The 18,304-nt window shown below is 40.3% G+C and overlaps 1 protein-coding gene across 2 annotated transcripts in view; it reads right to left on the bottom strand.

The window, feature by feature from the left end:
- Positions 1-2,487: 2,487 nt before the first annotated feature.
- The window catches only part of POLR3B (RNA polymerase III subunit B), a 71,583-nt gene continuing 55,766 nt past the window's right edge, over positions 2,488-18,304 (bottom strand). For both annotated transcript variants that reach the window (XM_063154372.1, XM_063154373.1), the window contains 5 exons: positions 15,925-16,028; positions 14,867-15,033; positions 12,467-12,580; positions 7,186-7,359; positions 2,488-3,141 (listed from right to left, as the gene is read on the bottom strand). In XM_063154372.1, the coding sequence (XP_063010442.1) occupies positions 3,012-3,141; positions 7,186-7,359; positions 12,467-12,580; positions 14,867-15,033; positions 15,925-16,028 (689 nt within the window). In that variant the 3' untranslated portion in view covers positions 2,488-3,011. The remainder of the gene's footprint in view (positions 3,142-7,185; positions 7,360-12,466; positions 12,581-14,866; positions 15,034-15,924; positions 16,029-18,304) is intronic.

Raw genomic sequence — 18,304 nt, 5'->3', positions numbered from 1 at the left:
GAAGCCCTGTGCTTTGCTCTCTACCCCACAGCATTCTGCAGCTCAGCCCTGGCTTCATTCTGTTTCTCACAACCAAACAATAGGGCTGGACATGTACAGTATTCATTAGGATACATAGCATCTAACCCTTTATCTGCAAAGCAAGTGATAACTTATACTACATGGAGCTAGGTATCTTTTCCACCAGCAGCACACAGCTCTAGCTCACATCAGAAAATGGATTGCATCTGGTATGGGACTGATGCTGGGACTGATGCTCAAGACCTGGGCACTATATACAGGGAATAAAGAAGTTGCAATGGAATGGAAACCTTGTGGTACTTTTCTAGCCACAGCTCTTAGAGCTAAAGCCTTCAGATTTTGTCAGGTGCTGTTCAGAATACGGTATCTAATCCAGTAGTTAGACAGTGATGGCAGGGTTGATCTGGGCAATACCAGCTCCAGCAATGCAGCTATGAGCTGACATAAGACCTACTTTCTGAAGGCATCCACAGTATAAAAAGGGGGGGGAGGGGAGGGTGTCTGGGAAGATAATTCAAACCGCTGCAAGGATGAGGCTCACCAGATGAAAGTAATGTGACAGCTCTGGGGTTCTGTATTTTACCTCATCAGTCCATGCATTATAATTTTTTCCTGACTATAGTAGAATTCCTTCCATGAATTGCCACTTTGACCAACCATATTTCAGGAATCCATAGCCATTTGTTCTGTTTCTGCTGCTTGTTTTGTAATGCTTATTCCATTGCCAAGAGATTACTTGTAGGTGTCAATTATGATGGAACATAGGGTGCCTCCTAGAGAGACATAAGAAGTAAACATCAGTTTCAACCCAGATCTGCACTCAAATAAGCCTCCAGTGTAGGCACAGGCTTAGGTCAGGCAGCAGTGATGTATAAACACAGCTGATGTAGGTATCACCAGAGTAGCTGACAGTGGGTTACCCTTACTTACTGCCTGACATGTGCAGTTTCTATACTTTACTGGATCTATCAATCATTCTTATGGCTGGTCCTTTCTTCCTAAACCCCAGATATTACAGGATATCCTTCATCCCCAGGCTTCCATCAGCTTGAGGTGAATGAGCTGCAAGGCTCCTCCTCAGGGCTGCACACAGACCTTTTCTCTCAATGAGGTTACTCATGAGCACATTTTTTGTTCCTCCTCCATCTCTACTGTAACTGCTTCAATTTCCACACATGCAATGTACACATTGCTTAGTCTTTCATGTCCTGCAGCTCTGACCACCCAACCTAGGGAGAGGACTAGGGAGCAAGGACCCTCATCCTCAGCGTGTTTCTGTGGTGCCCTCCAGCAGCCGTAGCCTTAGAGGCTCACTCCCTCTGCTGGTGCTCCCGAGCCGCAGCTGGGCATCTCAGGCACCAAAGCAGAAGTTGCTCATTCAGTTGAGGCTTTTGGTTAACCTCTTCCTCCAGTGTGGAGGATGTCACTCTCTCATTCTCTTAAAACTCTTTTGTAAATAACCCTGAGCTGTTTGGATGCTGGAAGAGGTGCTTCAAGTGCTTTTCCAATCCAGTTTGTGCTGTGTTGACATCTGTGTTGTCACCAGTCCAATTGCAAGAAAAATGGGGGCAGGGGGGAGAGAAGGAAAGTAGATTGTATTTCTTCAGGCTTGGTGTTTAAGCCCAAACACAAAAGTTCAAATTTAGGCATTTAGTGGAAGGCTAAAAAGAAATCTGCTCAGGCAAATACTCATCTAAGCTCAGAGCTAAGAGAACAGAAGCAACATTATTGCATGAGCAGTGTCAGGATCAGCAGGATCGTAAAGATCAGCACACAAAGTTCAGACACATGAGGAGCCAAAGAGCATCTCAGGACTTCTACATCATAGGCAGTGTTCAGTATCCTCACTGACCCAGAGTGCTGCTTTTCACTGAAGGAAGTCTGCATGTTGATGTCCTTTGCTTAAAAAGTTAACTGAGTAAGGGCTCATCAGTTTAGAGTACTAAATGATTCTTAGTTCATCCACTGCTTTAGTTCTAGGCTTAGACCACATGAAAACAATCCAGCTGTTCCCCTTCTAAATCCTTTCAGGTCATTCAAACCTGCTTCAATGTCAGAGAAGGATTTGTTGTTCTTCCTAGGTTTGGTTTTGTTTTGTTCTTAAAATGTTTTAGCTATGTTCATATTTTTAAAAAAGTTCTAGAGTCCTATGACAGCACACTAGGTAATGATCATTACCTGGTGTTTGCAGCCTGTCTTTTCAGGACTTTGAGCCAGTGTATTATCAGATCTGCTACCATCAGTAGGAATGGAATGGGTATCTGTGTGCTGTATCATGCACTTGCTACATATGCAGTTACCTCCTCCCCTGAACTTCACGGAAACTGCATACATTTAGTTGGCAACATACTACCAGTACAAGCACACCACTGCTGGCACACAAATGCACCTGCATGCTGAAATCTCACTCAAAATGTCTGATCTCAAGCCCTTGAGAAAGTAGCTCCATTTCTCTAACACTGACACTGTTTTAGAAAATTTTAACACTTTAATGAACATGCTTTAGGAACAGAAAATGGTTTAGACATTTTAACACCTTACCATCCTTACACAACTGTTAACATATTCAGCCAGTATTATTTAAAACATTTATTACAATGGTTTGGAAAACATTTTTAACCTCTATGAATAAGATGTGTATTTAGCTCTGCTTATGACTAGCCCAGCAAAGACCTTTTCAAACACAAGCATGGGATTTTTTGAAGTGATCCAAGTCCTTTGCTGGACCATGGCCTTATTCCTCAATTCCCATATGTCCTGTTCATGACTAATCAAGGCTTCTGAACTGCTCCTGTTGTATTTCACTGACAGACTCATCCATGTCAGCTTAAACACAAGGAGGATATGTAAGAAAGATTTCCTACTGTCTTGCACCTCCCTTCATTCAGATTTTAGAGTTTATTCCTGTTCACCAAAAAAACTCCCAGTGAGATATGCTGGATTTTCATATAATTCCTTAAGGTACTTTTTTGGGGTATTTTTCATCTTGTTCATTCATTGTACTTAGCAAGTTTTAGCCTAGGTATGATGTTCATGGACTGCAGCTCTTGGAATAAGAGTTTACAGGCATAAGGTATGCGCAGTGAAGACACGTGACATGAAGATTTGCAGTAGTGGCACCTAGGGAAACAAACAAAAAGTTAAGAGTTGGTCAGTAACTTCTGCTGAAAAAACCCAATTTATAGCCACTAGCCACTGTTGTTTTATCCATCTACATTTAAACACTCACCACAGTCCTAGAAACACCAAATGCTTGAGACACATTTTAGTGCTTAAGTCATAGCTTTAAAGTCCTTAAATAATCAATAGGAGCTTAATGTTAAACTTGCACTTTTCTAGGGGGGCAATCACTCAGTGCTCCAGACCTAACAGGACTGACTTCTGCTTCTTTAGCACTCGCATAAATGTCAACAAATTCAGCACTGCACAGTGACAGAAAGGAGGTGAACAAAGCCAAGTGCTTCTGAAAAAATGGTTAATGGTCCAATTTCCATGCTACATGTATGTCACAAAAAGAAGAGTCAGGAAGAAAGAAGGTTTCTAATATGCAATTTCACCCTATAATGTCTCAAATCATCACATTTTCCAGAAAAGAGGCCCTTCTCATCTTAGATCTTCAAACTTTAGTCAGGACAGAAACTCAGTAAAATTGCTTTAACACAGTATCTTGGTGCTCTTTGCTCTAATGATCTTAAAATTGAGAGAGAAAGGGTTTTTAAGCCAAACAGATATAACCGTGACTATATAAGGAATAAATAGGCTAGTCAGCCATCTTTACAGTATTTGGACTCAAATTCAGTGGTGGTAGAAAATATTTCTTATAAAAACCCATTTCCAACCTCCCTATTTCTTCATTCTCCTATATATTAAATTTTCTGGTTTTGGACAGTTGAGAAAGCCACTCCTTTGGGAACAAAGAGTGACTAAGCACTTCCTAATGGTCTAACAAAGCTCCTTTTTTTTGTTCCTGTGTTTCAAATTTGTATTTCTGCCATAAAGTCATAACAGTCTAAAGATCCAATTAAGGAGGAATTAGCAAAACTCCTGCAAGCTTCCATGGTACAGAATAAGGCTCACAGTCAGTGCAGGTTTATAACTACTCCCCTAGTCCCTATTTATAGGGACAGGTACATTCTATGGTGGGAGGAAGTGACCTCAGTGGGAGCCGTTCTCCAGCAATGGCAAGCAAGCAATTGCTTTCTATAGGAGAGACAGAATTCCTTGCAGGCCCTGGAAGCCTGATGAGACACAACTTCTCTGCTATAAGCACACGTCTGGCATCTGATTACACCTCCTAGGGACTGAGGAGCAGAGATTACTAACTGCACCCAGGCTCAAAACTACACCATTCTGGGCCTGCTTTGTACTTGATGGGGACCACCCAGAAAGGTGCAGTAAGCACAAAACTCCGTCAAACAGAGATCACAGAAACAAGTACATTAAGACCATTTAGTATTAGAATTGACACTAAACTGGTCAGAAAAAGGCAACTGTACCATTCAAGGCTGGATCTGGACCAGAAATAAAATTTTTCTTCATGTATAGTTTAAAATACAAATACTTGAGAGATCAGAATAAATTATCATCAAAAAAGGACCAAATCTTGCTCAAGGCATTCATTGCAGTTCTGCTCCTAAACACCTTTCCAACAGCTCAGCTGGAAAATCTGCATAAACCCATGTAAATCATAGTAAGTTTCAACCACATTTTTAACAGGGACAAATTCTATCACTGCCACAAGAGTCCCCCTCCCCTGTGAAAATACCAGTTCAGGCCCCAACACTGATCTGCTGTTACTGTCTTGCAGAAAAACATACCCAGGGGCTAGTCCTTATCTGAGAGGAAGGGCTCATCTCCCATAAGACAAGTGCCCTTAATGCCAGCTATACAAACAATGTTTCTAAAAGGTTTCTTGCAGCAATGTCTTATTAATGCCTGAGTCACTGAAAAGGCCCATTTGGAAGTTTCTCTTAATGACTTCGTCTCTACTGTGATGCTCATTATAGGGCCACTTACCTCAGATATTGGTAGACACAGTATAAAATTCAGCAGAAGCTCTCTTATTGATTACTCTCACACATCAGACAGCTTTTCACAGAATCAGATTGCAAGAATGTCTGGCTCTGTCTGAGACGGTAGCTTCTTTCACAATTATTTAAGGAGTTAGTTAACTTTGCTATGAACTTCAAAAAATTAATTGTATTAGCAACACCTTAAAAATAAAGTTCAAATGTCTGATTTTCTTCAAGGTACTTTCACTTTCTGTGGACTCTGAAAATCTTCAAGGACTGCTCTGAAAGTCAAGGTCTTATTGAAAAAATAATTGAGCTACATTTGCATGTGAGATTTTTTTAAGGACAATGCTTTACACAGTTAGAAGTGGTTGTTTTTTTGATTTATGGCATGTTCTTCCTTTCACATTACTTCGTACAATTGTTATTTGCACTGGAGTAGTTTTGAGAGAGCTGGGTCAGAAAAAAGCCTCCCCTCTTACGTACATTGAACACACCCTCAAGAAAAACAGGACTTTCAAAAAGGGTTATGGCACAAGAGCCAGCAGGACCATGCCTAGCTGAAAATCACCGATTTCAGGATGCCCAGAGAAGGGCTCATCTCTCCTCTGGATTACATGCGTTTACCCACCTCTGTCTGAACATCTGCTTCCCCAGGAGCAGAGCTGCTGCTGCTGTGAGCAGACAAAGGTGGTGCTTGGTTTCTGGCCAGAAACCACATGCTTCAGAAAAAAGGTCTGACCAAGGGCAGAAACAGTAGCTGTCACCTTTACACATCTACAAACTGAGAATACACCTTACTTTCCTACTTCATTACATCATAGAAAAATCACACTTGAGACAGTGAAGTGAATAAAGTCCAATTTCCTGTCCCTCCCATTAAATTAATGCTGATATCCAAGATGTCTTAAGTTTCCAACTATGGCTTTTTGAGGTTTAGAAATGAATCTTTCTCCTCCTCCTTTTAATTCTCTATCTTTTCCCAACATAAATATTAGAGTACCTTTTATCTTGAATGTGCACTATGTATTTTTTCTTCCCTTAGTCATGGGATTTCAGGTCACCTGTTTTTGCAAAGCTTGCAAGAACATTGTATCTCTAACTCCTATTGGTCTTGCAAGTCTGTTTTCTGCTTGCCTAAAACAAAACCAGGTCAAAGCAAAACATCTCCCTCAGAGACCTCTAAGACTATAAAGAGAAGTTTGTTTATCTTCCAATAAGAGTGGGTATTTTCAGCATGCTACAGGACAATTTTAAATCTAACATCTCAAAATTGCTGGAGAGAAGAGACAGTTAAGCAAAACCCAGCTACAGGTGGTGAGTTACACACAGTTTTTCATTTAGTTTTATGCTTCCCCTACATTAAAAACCAGTTTGTTTTCAGGAGACCAGCTCAGTACTGTGTTAGTACTGGCCTCAGAGTAAACCAGCCAGTCTAGAGAGAAGTTTCCTAGAGACAAGGCATTCAGGCAGAAGCCAACTGGATTTCCAAACAGGCTTTCCACAAGGCAGCTGGTTGTCTCTCAAGCTCCAACATGGGATCAGTGCACTTGCCTGATGCTTTGAGAAGGAACTCCTTGTTTCACAAGATTACAAAGCAAAAGGCATTTAGGAGGGGAACAGCCAAAGAAACCCAAATGCATGGGATTATGATCACTGTAGCTAGAGAACAAGAAAGCAGTAGATACTGCTTTCTTCTCCTATTCTTCTGTGCCCACTCTCACTCTTCAGCCTTGTGAGTTCAACATGGCATTGTGGCAGGAAGATGTGTGAGTAGCCCAGCCAGTATCCTCATTTCTGCTGGCAGAACCATTCAGTACATGGACACTGCTGTTCTCCCCATTTCAAAATACAGATGATATATGGGATTGGGTGCTTAGCAGTCCGTTGCAAGCGTGGGACAGAAGGTCAGCACTGGAATGGAAGGTCAGCAGACAGACTGAAGGGAACAGTCAAGCTGTGGAAGACAACACCTGTGCCCCCACAACAGGAGAGATCCCTGGCCCACTGACCACACACTCAATTCAGCCAATTTTGAACTTTTTGATTAAAGTGCATGAGATTGTTAATTGGTGCCTGTGAGCTCTTGAAAACTGAGAAGCACTGCAACCAAGGGCAAGGTTCTGTTACACAGAGGCACTTGACAACTTACCATCCAGAGTAGCCTAGCAAGCCACACTGGCCACAAACATCCACTTCGAAGGCATCACTTGAAATCATCAGCCTCTCCAACAAAAGCATGCTGGCTCCATAACCTATCAAACAATCCCGTTCCATCTCTCCAAGACGTAAACCACCGTCACGGGATCGACCTTCAGTGGGTTGCCTTTGAAATAAATATTTGAGAAATGCAGTAAGTACCCCAAAACATGCATTCTATGACTCCAGGCTATCTTCAAACTGTAGGAACAACACAGGGTTGATGGACATTACAAACCAGAGCTGCTGATCCCACAAATGTGTTGCTCCTGTACCTGCAATATGATGCAGTTCTGTAAGTGGCAACTGCAGCACCAGGCTCTTTACCTCTCAGAATGCAGCTGAATAAGTGAAAACAAAAAGATGTCTAAGAGTATCCAAGACAATCTGGACACAGATTTGGCATTTTTCTTGATGAGACATTATTGTTTGTAGCTAACAAAATGAAATGATATTCAGCAGTTAATGAATCAATCATCAACCTAATGCTTCAGCTGAACTACAGCTAAGACTAATTTCTAAAATAAAGATGGATCTGATCTGTGAGGGAACACCCAAATAAGTCAGCAAATGAGTAGTATATATATTGCTAACTCATTATTGAAATGCTATTTTTTAAAGTAACATTTATCCAGTTTATTTTTTTCATGTATGATGGTTAATAGACCGATTTTTGTGTTCTATAGGTTGCTTTACACAAGTCAAACTTTTATTTATTGTCTGAAGAGACTTCCTGTCCTTATGGTGCTAGAGGAAAATTTTAATAAAGCAATCAAGTATACATTAAAGATTTTGAAGTAAAAAAATAAGGTACTATATATAATCTAACATTAAGACTGCATAAGACAATCTTTTTGTTGGACACAATCAAAACTTTTAACCTCATGTTTGTCATTCTGCAAGTTCATAGTATCAGTTCTACTCTCATATACCAGAACCATGATGTAGTACGTAGGATGCAAATATCAGAGCAATGATATTGCTATGAAACAAAAACAATCCTGAATTCCTACAGCACTAATATACTGCATGCATTTTAATGAATATTTCCATCTTAGTATATTCCCTGAAACATGACAGCAAAGAGAAGGAATTTAAAAGAAGTTACTGAGCTTCACTGCTCCCTGAAACCTTATGTTTATGTGCTGTTTCTGACACTTGTAGCAGTGTAATCCACCTAAAATATTCAATGACAGATCTGGCCCATTACTTTTGGAGTTTATTTTGTTTCTATTATTTCTAACAACTGAATTTTTTAAGCTTACTAAAGACAATAAAAATAAGATTTTGCCAACTTGCTGCAAATCACAGGAAAGAATTTATAAAAGCCTTCAACATCTAATAATCTTTTGTAACACGTAAAAACTAAGCCTAATTACCAGATCAAAACACCTTGTAAAGATACAAGTTGTATTTGTTTTTAGGGGCAAGTAGTTTCTCTTACTCTGACCACAGTGGAACCTTAAAACGAATCTGCTTGTAATTCAAATTGTCCTTTTCATTCATATAACCTTCTGTTTTTCCCACTGTTGGGAGAATGGATAGAAGTTGTTTACATCCTGATTAAACTCCCCAGGGCCCCCTCCCCAGATGACAGCACCATCACTGTTCAGATGCTGTTTTAAAGGCTAACCCTGTGGTGAATGCAGTTTCTCTTGTGAAGTGCCAAGAGGCAGATTTTAAAAGCAGTTTGGACCTCCAAGGAATCACGTATTTGCTATGGTGCTAGAAGGGCCCAAGCTGTTTTTATGAACTGATTTCTATAATATTATTTAATACACTAGTCTGCTTTCAGAGGTTTCACCTGGTGCTGCTGTTCAGGATAAAATAGTTTTACAAATGTAAGCCCAAATAAAGTCTCATCCCAATTATGGCAAGATAAAACCTCTGGAAGTAGTATGGGGCCTCAACAGCATGCCTAGATATGCCATAGGTCTTCCAACAGATCCAGGGTGAACATTTTCAAGGCAGATGAAATCCCATTAAAAAAATTACAAAAAGCTCCCCAAATAAAAAAAGTCCAACCTGAACCTTTAGCTGTCAAATTTCACTCCCACTGGCTCTGACCTCATTGAAAGAAAAGAAAACAAAATTCCACCTACCTAAAAAGTAGTCTTCTCTAAAGTACCAAAAATTTCAATATTGAGATTGAATATTAAACTTTGAAATGAGTCCATCTTCTGCTTCCTAAGATTATCAGATTATTCTTCCAGTTCACACAAGTTATAAAATTCTTCATATAAAAAGTTGTTTAAAATGTTAAAACAGTACTTATAAAGCATCTGTGCTTCCCCTTTCCCACTATACACATGTACACTGCAGCTGTTGCCCTGGGCAACTAACTTCTGGGCGAAAACTTCTTTATTCTAAATATAACATCAGAAAACAAATCAGACTCTTGAAAACAAGATTTGGAAAATCAAGAAGAAGAGATATTTTTAGTATTAAGGAAACATATAAGTTCCTAAAATCCTCAAATGCTAAATAAAATGCAGTGATACTTCAAATAAAAAAAAGAAGTGATCTTCATTCAATACAACTGTTGCCTTTAGAACAAAAAAGCATAAAACAATTAACTTCAGTGTTTTTAAGCACGTTAAGAATTTATTGACATTAATTCTGCATTTTCTGCAAGAACAGTGGGTTCAGCTGAACGGTCTTGTACTTTGTTTCACTGGCCAGTGGGGGAAATAAGTCTGCCTCCATGGTCTCAGCAGATCTCCTTTGTGCCTGCTAGGGAGAACAAGTGACTAGTTTGAATGGAGTTGTTTGCTGAAACACTGATCTCCAAGAAGTGGAACATTACCTAAAAACCCTGCATGAAGGAGGAGGGCATCCCATGCTTGCAGAGCCCCAGAGCACAGAGGGGAGCCCTGAGCGCTGTTGGTCCCATTGCTCCCCTGCAGCACAACAGGACCTGGCACATCTGACATGTCCAAAGACACAGAGGTGGCAGCTCTGACCATGTCCATCAAAACAACTCTGCATGCAGAAAGCTTACATTGCTCTCTTGTAAGAAAAATTAAAAGCAGGTTTTCTATTAAAAAGATTGAGCAGGACTGGGTATCTGAGCAACACCACATATAGAACTGTTTTATGCATTGTCAACTACCCATGGCATTGAAATTAAGGATTGCATTTCACTTCCAGTACTAGTCCAGAGGGCAACATCCTGGTGGGTTTGACCATGGTTGACAAAGAGTGCTGCTTAGCAATTTTGCAGTCTTGTTTTAATCAGAACAATAGCTAGAATCAGTGATGATCAAGAAGCTAAAGTATTCTGCCTTATTCCAGATGGAAATACAGCTTTGCTCTGTCACTTAAGGTACATTTCATATATAATAAAATGCACTTAAGACAATGACAGCCAAACTCCACATTGGAAGCTGTTACAGGATTACTTTTAAAATCAAAAAAGAATGTTAGATGCAATCTACTCTCCAGGAAGTGCAATGGATGATAAAACAATAGCGAATATGAAAGCTGGCAATGCCGACTCTCTCAGCAGAGACAATGGCAGTAACAAATGTTTTATTATTTCAGGAGAAAAAAGAAAATTCCTGAAAGACTAGTCAAGAGGCAGCATAAATTGAACATCCACTAGCTTTCCTGAAAGTCAAATAAGGAGCCCTAGTTAAATAGTATGATGCTACTGACTGAACAACAAATTTGCAGAAAGGAAATGATGGGGGAAATCACACAAACTTCATCTTTACATATAAACATTACATTGACTTGGTACTAAGGTTTCATTTAAATTCAGTGTCTCTGAACAGCTGAGAAGTTGGGGAGGCAATACAAAGGCAGATGAAGGGATTTGGGTAAGCCAGGAGTTTCAGTAAATCCTGTGTACTGTTAGCTAAGATAGAGTTTTCACTTTCATGTGAAAGACCAATATAATGCTTAACACACTGAAGAACAGAAAGTAGGACAGACAGCCTATTATTTGGGAATATCATTTATGTTCATATAGGCAAGCAGCTGTGGTTGTGCAACACCTCCTTTTCTCAATGTGGTTGATGAAAAAGTTCAGAAAAGAGTTACAAAATCTTTTCACGATTTCTTTCCCAGTTCAACCACTGGCATTTATTTTCACAGAAAGCACAAGTTTGTCCTATAGACAGCGTGAGGTTGGAAAGCAAAAAGGCATAGAAAATAAGCAATGAAAAGCCAAAGAGGAAGACACCTCTGTATCCAGTACAGCAGAGACCTGCCCCTCCTTTCTCTAACAGCACATCAATAGGTAGACGCTGCACTTTACTAAGAGCTGTTGTGCAGCCAGGCAAAGCAAGAGTGGTGGATCCTCACATGATCAGAGGCATAAAAATAAATGAAGAATTAAAGAATACAAATCATACTTGTTATAGGGAAGAGTAAGGGATAAACACGTCTGTGCTTACATCTTACAAACAGTACAAAGATTGCTACAGTAAGAATCAGAAGTTTTGACAGGTCAAAAAAAAGGTGCCACCATGCAGGAGGTGAGGTGTAAGGATCTACTTAATAGCCTAGAGAGACTGGCAAAAGACATTTGGAATAATCTTCTAAGATTAGCTGGAATTTAATTTTCTGGCAAGTTTCAGTAAATAATCCTATTGTGATGGAGAGGGGTGAACTAAATGATACCTTAGAAACATACCCAAAGCAAAGCCTGTGCCACTAAACTCTTTTTTGTGAGCAAAGAATATCAGAAACTTTGAACATGAGTGCAAGGAGACACAGACCTTGGCTTTAAGAAGAAAAAGTAAGTAGCACCAGTAAAACCAGGAGGCTTCAATTTCCCCAAAGGTTTTCTCAAAGTATGTTGAAATATTAGATCATACTTTAAAATGTCTTCCTTCTACTCATAACTGATTTTGTTAAAGAAAAATACTTACAATACGAGCTAAAATACCTAACAAACCTCTTAAAATACCTATGACATGAGCAATTTGACAGGAAGGGGCCCACAGTGTGTATGGTCAATCAGAGATGATGTTTTTACCAGCAGCTAGCAGTAGTTTGAGAAGCAAACTCAAGTTTTCAACCACATAGAGCACACCTGACCCTTCAGAACAACCTCTTGCCACAGTCCACTGTCAAGAGTTTTTAGTCTGCAACAATATAGTCTGCAACAGTTCAAAGCATTTCATGCAAAGTACCGCAAGGTAAAAAGGCTCAGTTTTATAGCAATCAGTCAGCTGGGCATACTTCTGCACATACATAAGAATTTTGTATTCAGCTTGTAATAATACCTGGTGAGCACTGCTCTGGGTCCTCGAGCTCTTGCATGCATTTTATCCAACACCATGTGCTTCAGTTTCTGGTAATACACGGGACCAAAATAGATATATGCTTCCAAAGGCTCCCTGAAAGAATAAAAAGCAAAGCAAAACTGACAACCACAGTTAGCACACATCTACCTTAAGAGAGGCAAGGGTGCCATGTACAGGAGAAATGTGATAATGAATCCTAGAAAAATGTGTTTGGGCTTTCTGGGCAATCAGTCTGAAACCTCTTTCAGGGAAATCTTCTGAACACAGAGGCAGTACACTGCCAACACCACACGCTGCTGTCCCCAGTGCAGCAAGAAACAAGCTCCTGAACTCTGGTCATATGTTGTGCAAGACACGCTGCTACAGCTGCAGGTACCTGTGTCAGCTGTAACATGGTAAGCCCCTCCTCTGTATCTGTACAGGAGTGTTTCAACAGTGTCATCAAGAGCCAGGAAGGATGGTAAATGTCTCAGACTCTGAAGAGTGACTTAGGGTATTTCTGTTTACATTCCTTCATAAAGGTAAGCATATATGTAAGCAAATATATCCAGCATAAATGCTCAAAATATCCTTTTTGTAGGAGTATTTTAAGAATTTGCATTTGCATGAATCGCTTAGCACTGGCACACTGTGAGCCTGACAGTGTCCTCATCCCCTAATTCTCCCTGCACAACACCCTGAGGCACAACCCAAGGCCCAGATGGGTGAAAGCCCTCCTGGCTGTGCATCAGTGCAGCTGCCCTGGCAGCACTGCCCAGCAGCTGCATCCAAGGGACAAAGACTGCTGCCCTGGCTGGCCCTGGGGCTCAGATGAGCCGGGTGAAGGGCTCTTGAGAACTGTATTTAGGCACTTCATCAGCTTGAGAACGTCTGCGAGCAGTACAGAGGGTGTTACTCCATTCTGTGAGCTGGAGTATGGCTAAAGATTTTTGTGTTTAAAACACCCCTAACTGTAAGAGGAGTGTAAGCACCTAAGGATCAGAAAGCAACCAGTGAAAAGCACTCAGTTATTTCCCACCTACCACCTTCACCCAGCTACCACCTACAGCACTAAGAATGACCAGAGTTAACACTGACAGACTCAACATGGCCACAGTTTGTTTGAGGGAAAAGAAAAAAAAAGGTAAAATGCAATGTAAAAACAAGCAGGAGTCAACAGTATTATACCCTTTCAGAGTCATTACTGATATCATGCAGTGTTATTCCAAAAGTTGCTATTGAAGAAAACAATAAAACTTCATTAGACATTTGAAATCCGCAAACTTTCACATTCTTATGAAATCTGCCTTCACGTTTCATAACAAACAGATTAAGCCTCTGTAATTTGCTTGGAAAAAAGTATTAGTATCCTTAAACAAAGTCTCTAAAAAGGGCCCTTCAAAGCTGAAGTTTGGGGACAGGGGATTTTTACAGCTAGATGATTTTATTCTCCCTAGGAAACATGATTAGTCAGATTTTTTTTACAAGCTACCATGATATACAAAGAGGAAGTGTTTCAAGCACCAGGATACTTGATCTACAATTTATGGAATATGGAGTGAATAAGGAAAATAAAATTGTATCTCTGAAACAAAAAGAGAAGCAACATATGGAATAAATTGGCAGGAAAGGCAATTAAAATAAAAAGTATATTAAAAAAACTTGCAAGAGAGACCTAAACTTGCTTCTTGAGAAGAAGGGGACTGGAAGGATAATAAAAATAGCAGGAAGGTAGGATTAAGATACATTTTGGAAGGGCAGACATGTGAAGCCATATGGCCTTTTCCTGTTCCTAAACTATCTTATGTTCTTTGAACTCTGTGTCTCAGAAGCCAGTCTGATCAACACAGCAGGAAGTTTGCAGATTAGAGTATTATGCCAGACCGAAACATTGTGTAATCGAAAGAAAAAAAAAAAAGGAAAAAGGAAGAAAGGAGCATACACAAAATATTCCCAAGAACAGATGCTTGCCTCCAAATCCATATTTGCAGTACTATTAAAGTCAACATGAAAATGCTTATCTGATTCCAAGCATATGCAAGACTTTCTGTTGACAGAAATCTGAAATTTTTTCTCTCTCTCAAAAAGAAAGCCTTGTTTTTAGCTTTTTTTTTTTGCCAGGCAGTAAAACTTGCGAAATTTGCATATGTACCACGAGGGCCATTCCCATTACAGCCACACATACACTTGCAATTTTTAAAATGTGGAACCACAAAATGTTTCTAAGAAAAAAACCCCAAAATGCACACTACTTTTCAGCCTCTTTTCTCAACCTCACAGAGCAGTTTTCAAACAAGAGAAAGTTCCTGAGCTCTGAGACATGAGAAGATTTTTCAGATGTGCCTCAACAGGATTTCTCCACTCTCCTGAAACACCTAAATCTAAAGAGCAGATTCTTACCCAGTGATCCCAGATGTTACATAGTCCTTCCCTAGGTAGTTATAACCATGGCGAATAAGATCTTCACACACATCCTTAACTTTACTGCCGCCAAAAGCCGTTCCATAGTGAAATCTGCCATCGAGCACCCCAGCCTTTCCAGCCAGGAGTTCAATCAACTTTCCTACCTGTCAAAGAAAAGCAGAGTTAGCAGCCTGGTCACTGGGACAAGCAAATTGCTGGATTGCTCACAGCACAAGTTAGTCAGCAAAAGTGTCCCAGATGGCAGCCTGGGCTACTGCATGCAACAGGAGGAGTGGAAGCAGCCCAAGAGCCAGGAGAACTCCTGTGTGAAGGGGAAAACTGGACTCATCACAGGGTCTGGGAACACCCTTAAGGTACCAAGTCAGGCAGTTCCACTTCTTCCAGTTATCTGAAAAATGGGCAGGATCTGTGTGGCCTTCTGCTGTAGGAAACAGCCATGGAGACTTCATTTGCTGCAGTGCAGCAGGGGGAATAGAAGGGAAGATGCTAACAAAAGAAGGAAGATCAGAGGCTGTATGAAGGAAGCACTGAGGTCCCACAAAAAGGCCACGCAGCGAGGTGTTTAGCAGGCAGTGACTCTGCAGCACAGGTGCAAGACTCGCTTAAGTTCCAGGGAGGTGTGTATAATTTAAGAAGTTTTACAGGTCTGGATCTCTAATTGAAGCTCCTCTCCAACCTTCACCTCACAGTCTGCCCCAGCCAGATTAGTAGGCACAGGCAATAGGGAAGGAAGAACAAGAAATTTTCAAACACAAAAGGCGCAAGTGAAGTATTCAGTAGCATCCCTCTTAGCTCGACACAGAACAAAATGGGAATGATGCACAAAGAGCCTGCAACCCTGCTCCTTTTACAGTAGGATGTTTCAAAACAGTGAAACAGAGGGCTGACTACTAAGAGCAGAGCAAGTACTGGCATGATGACTGGAGAATATTCTCAGTGAAATCACACTTAAAGCTTTTTTGTCTTTAGTGGCTGATTCCCTTATCTTTCCCTCTTGGGGGACAGCGTCGTGTGAATGGAGCAGCCCCACTCACCGTCATACGCGATGGGAAGCCATGTGGGTTCATTATGATATCTGGGCAGATCCCTGTATCACAAAATGGCATGTCTTCCTGAGGAACAATCAGTCCACACACCCCTGCAGAAGAGAAAACATTTCAATTCACAAAACAGCAAACCACCAGCAGGGCTGACGCTCATCACCAGATTTTCTTTAGTGTTTTCCTCCTCCTCTCTTTCTTATGGATCACTTTTCTCCCAGACTCATTACCATGACCAGTACTCCCAACCTGCAGAGTAGAAGAGAGCCCTAGTGACAGGACTGGCAAAATTAGCATACCTTTATATAATGCTCACAGTAAATTGTGAGTTGGCAAATTTGGGAAGAAATCTTTGGATCCTATTTTCAGAAGCAACTAAAAGCTTCTGTCCAATCAGACTGGAATATCCCAAGAGAGACACAGTTTTTAAAGCTGATGCTATAATTTCATGAAAGAAAAAAAAAATCAGTAATTTGGCCTCTTAGGTTATGCCTTTGGACATACAGAATTATTATTGATTTTAATTTTATTTATCATATGTATCTTTGCAAAATACTGTCAATAAAAACACATCAATTGGGACTTTGACAGGGATAAGTAGGGGAAAATAAATAAAAAATAACAAAGATTTTTTTCAGGTAACATCTGTTTGCAGAGTAAAGACTGCTATCAATGAATTACAAAGTGCAATCCACTCCACAGGCTGCTTTTATTTTGTCAGTCCGTGAACACAACCTGTCCCTTGAAAAGCTTTGGAAGCTTTTTTCAGTCTCTATCAGTATTGTATATAAAACAAAGAAAACCCTCCAAACTCTAAAAATATTGCAGAAAGAATTAGCAGAAACATGAAAATCCATTTTAAATATGCATCATGCATCTCAACATTTTCCTTCCAACCCTTATAACTTTCTATAGTGAATTTTGCAGTTCAACATACTGCAGCTATAAACCATTAAGAGATCTAACATTCAAATTCAGGTGTTAAAATGCAGCTGCTTAAGCCCATACTCCTTTGAACCAAAGCTACTGTTTCAGCTGGACAATTTCTTCCAGAAGCCCTTAGAGCTGAAAAAGTCTGCAAGCTATTTGAGACCAGCCTGCTGCAACTGTGGCAGAGCAGGCTTTGGGAACAGTCCTGGAGTGGAGGGGGCTCCTGGAAGACCGAGAGTACTGGTTACATCCCTAAAAAGGCATCCCCCGACCAGCCAGCTCACAGGGGGATATCGGCGTCTGCTCAGGAGGGAGCTCCTCTTCCACTGTCCAAGCAAGACAGGGATAGGTGTATGGGACAGTAGTTCATAGAATGAGAATGGTAAGTATGGGGGAAGGGAGGAGAAAAAAACCATCTGGGGCAAGGGTGTGTGTGCTGCTGTATTTCGTTTTTAAACCTATTGAAACTAATTTTCATTGTTCTACTGTGATAAATCAATAACATCCTTCCAGCTCTTCTCTGCCAAGGAGCAATCTTTTGCTGAAAATAAAAAAAAATCAACAACAAAACAAAACAAACCCTCAAACCAACCCACTATCTCTTCCTTGCACTATCTCTTCTTTTTTTTTTGCCTTAAATTTTACACATAAATACTCTGTTATATGTGTATTATCGTGCATATATTCTGCCTTATTTGCATTAACATCTAAGAAAGCATTAGGTTGCATCTGGACTTCACGGCACCTGTAAGCCAAGAATTAAATCTCAGCTAACTTAAAATTACTTTAGGCTCTGAAAACCTTTTATATGCCAAGCTGGTTCCCATAGCAGACAGCCACTGTGTTGTTTGTTTTGTGTGAAAGTGAATGATAAAAGATCCATGAAATCGACACAGAAAGGCAGAACAGCAGAAAGAACTGAGGGCTCTCCATCATAGCGGCTTCTACCCTCCGCTGACTTGTGTAACAATAGGACCTACACACCCAACTGCAGATCTAACACAGCTGTGCATTTCATTAGATGAAGAGCACTAGTGACACAAGTAAATAATTAACTTATTCTGGTCCGCTGACTGTGGTTATGAGACCAGTCATAGCTGACAGATTTTAATACAAGTTAACACAAAGACAGCATAATGAGCTTAGAAGTTAAAAACAAAATATTTAGACAGAATCCAGAAATGTGAAGCTTACTAGGCCATTTATAAAGTTTCTATGTTACAGAGGGAAAAAAAGGGAAAAAAGAAAAAAGGGAAAGCTATAAAGCCTTAGTTCTAAGCTTCTGTATTTTAATAAGTTGCTGAGCCTGTAGCAGATCTATAGCATGTCTGTGTGTATTTAGAGGACAGAGAAGCTTCTTCCTACCCTGTGTTTTAAGAAAGTTCATTCAACTGTTGAAAAAGCTGAAAGATACCTTTCCTATATACAATCCTACTTCTAAAAG

This window comes from Melospiza melodia, chromosome 4, assembly GCF_035770615.1.
Source record: "Melospiza melodia melodia isolate bMelMel2 chromosome 4, bMelMel2.pri, whole genome shotgun sequence".
In the NCBI taxonomy this organism is placed as follows: Eukaryota; Metazoa; Chordata; class Aves; order Passeriformes; family Passerellidae; genus Melospiza; species Melospiza melodia.
This window is presented reverse-complemented; position numbering and strand designations above follow the sequence as displayed.